At 31.0% G+C, this 11,060-nt stretch overlaps 1 protein-coding gene across 1 annotated transcript; it reads left to right on the forward strand.

Moving 5' to 3' along the window:
• Positions 1 to 1,435: 1,435 nt before the first annotated feature.
• LOC105618912 (collagen alpha-1(I) chain-like) lies at positions 1,436 to 8,273 on the forward strand. Its single transcript, XM_012200442.1, has 8 exons — positions 1,436 to 1,459; positions 2,424 to 2,877; positions 2,920 to 3,360; positions 3,549 to 4,898; positions 5,092 to 5,160; positions 5,577 to 6,521; positions 7,756 to 7,869; positions 7,972 to 8,273. Exons 1-8 carry the CDS (start codon positions 1,436 to 1,438, stop codon positions 8,007 to 8,009), a joined length of 3,435 nt encoding a protein of 1,144 aa, XP_012055832.1. The 3' UTR covers positions 8,010 to 8,273.
• The last annotated feature ends 2,787 nt before the right edge of the window (positions 8,274 to 11,060 follow it).

The raw sequence follows: 11,060 nt of genomic DNA on the forward strand, positions 1-11,060 counted from the left end.
TTTAGATGGAAATTTATTGATTATCAGTTTTTAAAATCTAGTTTAAAAAAATCTAGTTTAAACGTCAAAAGCTTTGAATAAATATCTTTATTCTTAAAAGGAAAAAGTAAATTCTATTATTTTATATTATATCAACAAGTATATAAGTCATTTAAAGGACTCGGATTCACTTTTTTTTTAACAAAAAATAATATGTTTAATGGATATGTTGTATATATTAAATTAACTTTGATATCTTGATAGAAAATACAATAAGCGAAAAAGACTTCGAGAATTCCTTGTAGGAGATTAATACAAAATGTGTATGGATTCGCAGCACTCATAGCATGCCATACAGGATGCGTAAACGTGACAAGCATTGAAGTCTCTCTCGGGAAACTCCTAAAGAAAGATGACGTAGTCATCTCCGGCTATAATGGACCATCTCAAACCAGTTCTACCGTTTTACTATATCATATCTATTGTTTCTATTAGTATCTGATCGTTTGTCTGGTAGTAGTAAATAATAGAAACAATAATTACTCATTGCTTGATAATGTACGAATGTCTTTGGCTGTGCTGAGCTGCTGAGGATGCCACCTTCGCGAATCGCTCGCGGCTACGTTCGGAATCCGCGGCGTCCCTTTCACTGTTGGGGATATCCTCATTATATATACGAGCTTTCGATCAGGATACTCTTGGCAATAGATCGGCACTCGGTGCCGCAGTGTAAACGAAGCAATCGGTAAAGCAACATTCGCGAGCCGGCCTCCGCCGAGATCGCTGAGATGTGGATCCGCAGCTTGCAATGTTCTCTGGCAGTGTTTTTCGCATGCGCGTTTCTCGCTGATTCAGGTAGCCTTCCACATTGTAAAATCTATTATAGTTTTATATAAATATTTGTCGTGCGCGCGCCCAATCAGGCGATTTTTAAATCAAAATATAATTGCACACACATTTGTAAGAAAAACTTAATCTTTTTTTTAAATGCTCACCTATTTATTAAATAAGTTTATTTTTACTGACAATTTTATCTGTCTCTCTCTTTTTTTTTTTGCATTCTGTGTGAGATAGATATAAATAGAAAAATTATCTATTTTTTTTATACAAACGGTAAATTAAGAGACGGTTCTAAAAATAAGTAATTTACTTTTGAGCAAATATATTATTAATCAATTTTTAAAAAAACAATTATATTATTTTATAAATAGTAAATTATTAATACAGTTATAAATTATTAATACACTTATAAATTAATAATTATTAATACAGTTACAAAAATATATGTAATTTATAATAATTAATAAGACTATAATATAATTTATAATCAACTGCTTAGGAAAGCATTTTTTTATATTTGATTAAATTTTTAATGATTTTAGTTCTGTTATTGTAGTCTATCAAAATTATAAACTTATATTATTTTAAATTTCAAGTACACGTGCATGAATAGACAATGAAAGCAATAGCGATGTCTTTAGTGTGTATATTTATTCCTCCTTTGTGTACAACTCAATGAAATCATCTTTATAAATAATATTGGAGGTCACATCTCTTTGGTGCCATAGCGTCATAATTACATATATGATTGTTGGCCTATCTGCGGAGGAGTATAATTGTTTTCACGTGTATTGTGTAATATTTTCTGTTACGAATTATTGATAAAAATTTACAATCTTCATCCAGAAAGTGTCGAGATTATTGCAGACAAGTATTCAGTCAATTTTGTTTCTGTGAGAATAAAGTCATATACATATATATTCCATTGCGCTATACAAATTTCAACATTTCATGCTCGGATCTTTATTTATTATTATAATAATATTCGCTTATTCTACGTGAGAATGTTTCAGCAACTTAATTATAGACTACGTAGAATGAATATTAAGTGAAGTTTATAACTTGACGATTTTCAAAACTTTGTATAAAATAAAAAAAAGCAAAGAAACAAAATGCTCACATATATCACAGTTTAAACATTGTTAAAAATGACTTATGTATTTATTTTTTTTTAGATAGCGTATCAGCTGGTGCATACGCTGGAACCGGTGTATGTAAAAATTTTTCTCATAATTTCTCATAATTTTTCAGATGTCATATTTACTCACAGAATGATCGCCTTTCTAAATATTCACAAATACTCATCAAATATGTATGAGAAAATATGAGAAATGAAATTCTTTATATGAAATTCTTTATATGAAAAAGTATGATTTTTTTCTATATATTTTGTCATCATTTGTATGATTTTCTTCTTCCAAATATGTTAAATATTTTTTCATATTTTCTCATATAAAGTATTCATTTCTTATATTTTCTTATTTATGTAACAATTTTTTTCATAATTTCGAATTTTTTCAAAATGTCTCATAATTTCATATAATTATTTACAAATTGTTAATATAAAAAATTATAAAAAATTTTATGAGAAAAATTTTTATCAGGCATCTGCATTAAGCAGTACCAGTGTGCTTGAAGACACAGAAAATATTTCTGGTGCTCACGATAGACATAAGGGAATTCGTAGTTACGACAGCAGCGGTTTTCCCCACGACAATGCTAACCGTGGTGTAAAATCTTATGGCACGCCTTCAGGACACGGCGCCAGTTATGATCATGGAATAAAAGGCGGAGGTCACGGCTATAATAAGAATGATGATTGCTCTAAATGCAAATGGGAGAACGACGATTACTGGGAACGGGATGAGCCGGAGGAGGAGGGAGATGAAAATGATGGGGATGAATGCGATGATGGTCAATACAGACCACATGAAGTGCATCATCATGGTTCTAATAGAGGACATAAACCAGGATCGCATCCATCTGGTGTGCATAAGACTGGACCTACGGGTGTCTATGATGGGGAAGGCGGTAGCCCTGGCGGTCCTTTAGGCGGTAGCCCTGGAAGTCCTTTAAGCAGTAGCCCTGGCAGTCCTTCAGGCGGTATCAACTATCCGAGCATAGGATATTCGAGGCCAATCAGTGGCTATGAAAGTACTCCAAAACCTGGATTCAGCTGGAATACTCCATCCGCTGATGCGTCAAAACCCGGATACGGTAGCGTAACCGTGGGCGCTTTTGGAACAACACCGAGCTCTTGGCCAGACTGGAACCGAGGGACAACACCTAGTAGTTTTGGCTCTTCGCCGAAACCCGCTTGGGACAGTGGACACGACGACAGATTTCCTTCTTCACAGAGACCTGGTGCATCTGTCCCAAACTTCGATGCAATGACAAAATCCGGACAAGGATGGCCTACCAATCAATTTCCGAGCAGTTCTTCTTCCGCGATACCACATGCAGGAAGTGGCATATCTTCTCCAAGTTATGGAAATCCGCAGAAAAGTCAGAATAGACCTTACGGACAACCTGGAACACAAAGTGCGTGTTTGTAATTTAATATATTTATTGTTCATTAATATTAGTATAACTATTATGCAGTAAAATGAATAAGAAAATGATGAAAAATATAATTTATTATATTGAACGGATATATTAGAAACGATGAAATATCTGTCAACATAAATTTTTTTAAAATGTTAATATAAATAATGCTTCTACTTATACAGGCACATATACTGGCGCTTATGCTGGAGCAAGCGTAACACCTGGTGTTGGAAGTCCTTATGGAACAACTTCTAGCTTTGGAAGGAAAGATCATCCATTTGATCTCCATAAGCCAACAAATACCCAGGCATCACAAGGATCATATGGAACAGATCAAGCACCCTCTAGCATTGATAATAACTATTATGGCCTAGGAGGTTATAACAAACCCAGACCTGGTTTTTATAGTACGCCCACAACTATAATAAATACTATCGGAACTACTAAAAGACCATATGAAGGAATCGATTCATCTAAAACTGTTCCTGGACTCCAAACTGATCCATTTGCTCCTAGAAAATCACCAGGATCACCAAGCGGTGTTTATGAACATCCGGATGTCACAAAACCGAGTTATGGAAGTACTACCTCCTGGTTAGGTCAGACTGGAAGTAGTCCTTGGCGTGGTACAGGAACTACTCCTCATATTGGATTTCCAACATTAAATACTGGATTTGGAACAACTAAAACTCCATTTAGTCACGTTAGTACCCCAAGTTCTACGTTATCTGCTCCATACGACAGAACAGGACCGAAACAACCTAACTTTAATATTGCGAGTAGTAGCGCAATTGCAAGTACTGGTGCAAGTGCGTTTGGAACATTTCCTGGTACATATAACATTCCCAGCATAACTGGGACTACTTCATTGTATGGTACAACACCAGCGTACAGAGGAAGTTCAAGTTATACTCCCGGGGTCAAAGGTTCTGTCGGAAGTATTAAACCTGCTTATGGAACTATTCCCCATAGTACATATCCTAATATCGAAAGTAGTACCTGGCCTAGAGGACAGTCCGGTAGTGGCACTAGACCTTGGTCTAATGGAAAACCTGGAGATGGAAGTGGAATTACGCCTGATAGGCATTCTCCAGGTATTTTGCCTGCCAAGCAACCTCAAGGAAGTGGAACGTGGCCTTCCGGACAACCAGCAAGTGGAAGTGGAGCTTGGTCTAGTAGTAAGCAACCTGGAGATGGAAACAAGGCATGGCCAGGCCAGATACAATCTGGACCTGGAAGTGGATCTGGATGCGGGCCAGGTGGAAATTGTGGAGGTGCCACTGGTTTGCAAGAAAGTAGTAATTGTGGAGGATGTTGTGGGAATTATAATTGCAACAGCAATTGTAGTGGAAGAGATAATGTACCAGTACAGGGATTGTGTGATGGAATAATAGGTCCTAGTGGTGTTAATAAAACATATTATCCCGCTGGAACTGGCGATGGAAATGTTCCAAATATTGGAGCAGCATATGGACCGGATTCACTTCATAATATCGGAGCTGATACTAGACCAGTTTATCCTGGAGCGCAAGGTAAGAAAAATGAGAGGAAAATAATATTGATAAATTGATAATTGATAAATTGATTAAATATTTAACTGTTTAAACAACTAACATTATTTTACGCATTACTTAAATAATACAAGAAATATCACATGCTAGCCGTTTGATAGTTATAAATATGTATATGATTAAAGCTAAATTTTAATTTTAATTTTCATTAAAGGTACAAGTATAACACCAGAAAATCCTGTGCCATGGAATTCAGCAAATCCATTTTTATATAGAACTGGAAGTATGTGCATTAATAACTGAAAATTTTAATTGAATCTTTATCATTTTTATAAATTACATTTTTTACTTTTAAAATAATAATAGTTCATAACTGAAAAAAATATAAGAAAATTTTTCGTAACAATAAATTTATGTTTAGGAGCAATTCATTACATAATATATATTTAGAGTTTATCATGTAAATTACAGTTTATATGTAAATTATATATATATATAAGTATATACATACACTTATTATATATATTATGTGATTAAATATATTTTCAAATTACGATATTAATTTCTTAAAATTTTAATAATAAATTAAATTTTTTTGATCTCTAAAAATATTAACTTATAATATATATTAAATATATATATATTAACAATCTGTGAAAATACATATAAACGTTAATTGTATTTTAATACACTGTTTAGGCAGTACTCCAAGCAGTATTTCAGATCCTTGGATTGAAAATGCAAATAATAAACCAATTGGTCCAGGAAATCCTTTTCTCGATTCAAGTTGGAATCGTCCTAAGCCTGGATCAAGCAACTCATACAATGATAGAAATGTAATTCCTCATGAAGAAAACATAAAGCCTGTTGGTCAAAAAAATCTTTTCCTGAATAATGACAATAGAAGAGGAGATAACAATGCTAATCCTAATGAAGGTATAAATCCGCTTGAAGAAAAGATATCAAAAGGAAATAATCCTTTCCTTACACCTTTGATAGGTGGAAGTGATGGTTCAAATAGACCATCATACAGTAAATATCCAGATAAATTAGGAACACCAGAAAGTTTTCCTGGTTCAGGAACACCAGGAAATTATCTTGGATCGGGAATACCAGGAAATTATCCTGGATCAGGAACACCAGGAAATTATCCTGGCTCAGGAACACAAGGAAATTACCCTGGATCAGGAACACCAGGAAATTATCCTGGCTCAGGAACACCAGGAAATTATCCTGGATCGGGAGCACCAGGTAGTTTGCCTAGCTCGGGAACACTAGGAAATTATCCTGGATCAGGAACACCGGGAAGTTATCCTGGATCGGGAAGCAATTCTCAAGGTCCTAATCCAGTACAATGTAAGCTGGGTCTGTTTGGTTGTGGGGCACCTGGTAGTGGAAGCTACGCAGGTGGCAAACACTCAGGAGGAACATTCGGCGGAAATGTTGGAACCGGTACTGGAAATCCAGGCATTGATAATGTTCCTGGTGGGAATCCCGGAAGTGGGGGATTCGTTGTCGGCGCAGATCATCCAGGAGGGAATAATTTAGCATCGTCCGTTAGCGGTGCTCAAGCGCGAGCTTACGCTGGATCTTTCAGTTCTGCTCAAGCTTCCAGTTTTGCCGGCTCTTTTCCCGGCGCATCAGGTTTGTTACTTGCAAAAATGTGTTTTAATACTGGACATTTGCAAAATATAATTCTGTGAAAAAAATTTGAAAGTGCGATTTATATTCAATAGCTGGAGGGGCGAGGGGGAGGGGAGGAACATCACGTTTTAAAAATAAAAAATATATAATCAATACCATTCTTAAAATCATGAAAATTATAATTTAGAACACAATATTTTGCAATTATTTTAAAATTAAAAAATCTTTTTGATTATAAGATATGTTATTGCAAACATTGGATCTCAAAATATAATAATTACATTATGGACACGAACAGTAAAACTTATTGACAATGATAAAAATGATATCGATTAAATGTACTAGAAACTACGCTTCTTTATTTATATTAAAATTAAAATTGATGATCCGAAAATGAACAGGCAAACAAACGACTGTTTAAAATTGGATAACCAGCGTTGCGTTAACAAGCCACACGATCATTAAGGTACGAGAGAGTATGTGTATATGCCGATTGTAAATCAAGTCAACGATGCGTTCATAATTCCACAGCATTTATATCCCTGCGATGTCAAGTAGATCATACCGATGGAAGTTTTCTCACGGCTAATATCACACCTTAGCGAGACATTGTAGCGGTATTTTTTGAAACGAAACGAATATATGCGAGATAAGAACGTAATCTCTTTCACAATGAGAAAAATGGCCTCAAGGTCAGCTACGTTTGCATTACGAGGGATTGGAAATACGCGTGTGATTGATGCGTTCCTTCGTACAATGATGCATAAATCAAAGATAGTAGCATCTTAATTAATAGTAAGCGCCGGTTTCAAGTATCCGTTTCCGTTCTTTGACTACGAAAGCTGTTATACACATATACATACAATTCGTAACGGCCATAATTAATTTACCATATCAGTAATATCTAGCGATCATTATTTTTTAATGCATTTCTGTTTATTATAAAATAATAGTAAATGTCAGCAGTTTGTAATAATTCAGCTATTTAACAAGATTTGTATGATATTTTATAATATTTGAAATATTTATAAACAAAAGTCAAATTTAATTTATATTATGACGAACAAATTTCATTAAAGATAAAATGTTGATTTTATTAGATAATCTTAAACAAGTTCTTACTTATTTTATTTGAGAATATGTGACTTAAAAATTCTTAGCACACTAGTATATAAATAAAATGCGAAGATGACAATTGATCTATGTAAAAATCTATTAAATTTTGTGTTCGCAGGATCCGCCAATAATTTTGGTAGAAATTTGTCTCCTAATGGAGCACAAAATCAAGATGGACTTAATTCCTGGGCTTCCAGTGGTGCCTCTGCTTTTGCCAGTAGTAGTGCCGGAAGTAAGTTTTCAATAGGATTATTTAAACACTATTCAGAGAGACGTAATTATTTAATGTAAAAATTATAGAAAAGAATGTTAAAATATTAAAATGTTATTGCAGGTTGGTCAGGAAATCATCCTATCGACGTGAAAGGTTAACCAGTAATCGAAAGACGAATATTAAAATATAATAAATACAGACGATGACATAATTCTGAAATATATTATAATATATATTTGATGTCTCGTCACTTAATCATAAAATACTTAACATCTGTCATGTAAAGCTTTATGTATAAAGAGATTTTATATTTATTTGACGTATCGTTTATTTATTGTAATCGATATGAGTGGATAAAATTTTTCCTTTGTACATATCTTATTGTTAGTTATCTGATGAAAAAGTAAATAGATTTCTCAGAATACGTATATAATAATGGTTTACATCACATGTCCTTATTATCATTATATTATTTCGATAATTGCCAATGTAATATTCCATTTCATGTTTTTTAACTGTAGAATTATATAACTATAATCCGTTAAAAAACGTTAATTTTCAATATTTTTGCTTTATTGTTTATCATTGTCTTATTGTTATTTTAAGCAACATAGATTCCATAATTAATTCTTAAATCAATACAAAGGGACTCTTAATTTTCCTTGACAATACTTGATTTTATCTAAGAGAATGAATGATCAACGTATACAACGTAAACACCCAGTATATATTAATGAGCGAACTATTATTCTTAATATTCTTACGACATAGAAGTAATTACAATTCGTTGAGAAATGTATAAAAGGACGTTTTTAGTTGTATAGATTCAGTCTTTCTTCTGGATTCCGCTGTTTTTTCAGTTTACAAGCGTCATGAAGATCATCGTATTAATTTCTACTCTATTAATATTATTAATTCAACTATCTAATGCACAGTGGAGTAAGTCTTATTATTTATGGAATGAAAATATTCTTTAAAGAGTATGATCAATGGAAATAATAGCACCATAGTGTAATTCTATTATTAATTATAATCTAATGTAGAATAATTTAAATTCAATAATAAAATTTATATCTTGGAAGCCAATATTTTATTGTTATGGCTATTTTATAAAAGCAGTTTTAATTAATAAAAATTAATTTAATTAATAAAAATTAATAAAAATTTTATTTAATTAATAAAAATTTATATTTTAAAATAAATTTGATTTTCATTACATTTTTTAGACATAAAGTTTTGATTAATAAAACATCATTTATATATAGATGTAAGTTACATCATATGTGAAATTTTATTTTTTTATCTTTTCGTTTTCTTTGGCATCAATTAAAGATGTCTAATACAGAATTTTTAATTTTTAGATAAAATGAATAATGAACAGAATTGCTTCCAATTTAAGTGTTATGTTATTTATATATTGTTCGAGAACGATTAACAAAGATATTAACTAAAGATATTCATTTAAGTCTTCTAATCTAAATGGTTTTATAAGAGTAGATTATAATGTAATAATTAAACCTTGTAGAATATTTTTAACAAATTTTGAATTTTATATATATAATTTATATATATAATTTAAATGGCATGCGTGGCATATTAGGAAATAAAGGCTATCATCATGAAAATCGTTACTCGAATGGTTACAATGGACAAAGCTCGAATAATATGAGGCAACGGTATCTACTGAGACAAGAAGATAGGGTTAGATAAGTTAATGTTTTTTTTTTAAATTAAATTAAGTTAAAGCTAATGGCTTATAAAATTAAATTAAAAGTTGAAGGAATAAAAAATTAACTTAATAAAAGTTAAGATTGAATTATTAACTTACGTTTAAAAAAAAGTTAATTTTGAAAAAAATTATTTTATTTTAAATAACAGTTACAATATAGATTATTAGAATTATAAAATAAGGTTTTAAAATAAATGAAACAATTTTAATACTAAAGAGCATAAAAAGCCACTGGATATTTTTATGAAATTATTATATAATCTTTCGGAATTAAATCAAATTATTTACAAATGTAACAACTGAATAAATACGTATCCAGCAGCGAATTTATAAGTATTTAACGAAAATAGGATGATAGAAGGTTAATATTTTACAATAAAACAATGCGATCAGGCAGCGATAAATTAAATCTAATTTACGAGAAATATAAAATGTTTACAATACTTTATCAATTTCTTATATGTATAATTGAATGTCACACTGAAGAGAACATGATAAATGTGTCGAGTGTTTGTAAATAATTTGGTTCAATTCCGAAAGATTATATAATAATTTCACAAAAATATTCAGTGTTGGCTTTTCATGCTTTTTAGTATTAAAATAGATTATTAGATAAATTAAATTTTTTTATTCACATGTAAGTTACTTATATAATTAGAGTCATAAGGCGATTTTGTCAAAATTTTGCGAGACAGAAGAGTGTATACATATTTGCATTATCTCTCTTTCTTTAACATCTATCTAACTTTCTTTAACTTCTGAAATGACTGTTCACACAAATTTACGACTACACCGACTATTTGTTACAAAAAATAAACATAAACATTTAGAAAATGAGTGGATGTGCTGTTTTATAACTTTTCATGTAAGTTCATATTTTATATTTATATTGCTAAAATATAACGTATGTTTATGATACTTAAAATTAGTGTGATTTAAATATAAGCGGAAATTGACAGAACCTAGCGAACCAATAAAAATTGGCTATCGTATGATGGACTCTTATTATGGAGTCTCTAATCATAAAATCATTGAACTTTTTCTAAATTAATTCTCTAATGTTTAAGATTTTATAGAAAAAAATATTAGTCTTAAAAAAATAGAAAAATTTTTAATTTAAAAAATGTTAATAAATTAAATTTTGAAAGTAACTAAATTAAGTTAAAAATTAATGCATTTAAGATTAACTACATTAAGTTAAAAGTTATTAATTTTTTAACTTTTAATGTTTTACTAGTTATTATCCAGTTTTGCAAGGAGGTATTTGACGTGTATTAAAATCCAAAAAAGACGAATCGGTGATCTAGGATCTACTATAAGGTACTCCATGTGCATTTCCACAATAATTCGTGTATTAAATTATAATATATCATATTAAATAATATTTATATGTATAAAAAAACAGAGAGATTATGTGAACATTTTTTCTTGCATTATTGTTATATTACACTATAATTATACTGTAATATTTTATCTTAAT

This window comes from Atta cephalotes (genome assembly GCF_000143395.1).
Source record: "Atta cephalotes unplaced genomic scaffold scaffold00018, whole genome shotgun sequence".
Lineage (NCBI taxonomy): Eukaryota > Metazoa > Arthropoda > Insecta > Hymenoptera > Formicidae > Atta > Atta cephalotes.

What these genes read in the sequence shown, in the direction of transcription:
- LOC105618912 (XM_012200442.1), top strand. Translation starts at nt 1,436, where the DNA reads ATGAAAGCAATAGCGATGTCTTTA. An exon ending in TGGCGGTCCTTTAGGCGGTA is followed by an intron (nt 2,878 to 2,919) that starts GCCCTGGAAGTC and finishes GCAGTCCTTCAG; the next exon opens with GCGGTATCAACTATCCGAGC. An exon ending in AGTTTATCCTGGAGCGCAAG is followed by an intron (nt 4,899 to 5,091) that starts GTAAGAAAAATG and finishes TTTTCATTAAAG; the next exon opens with GTACAAGTATAACACCAGAA.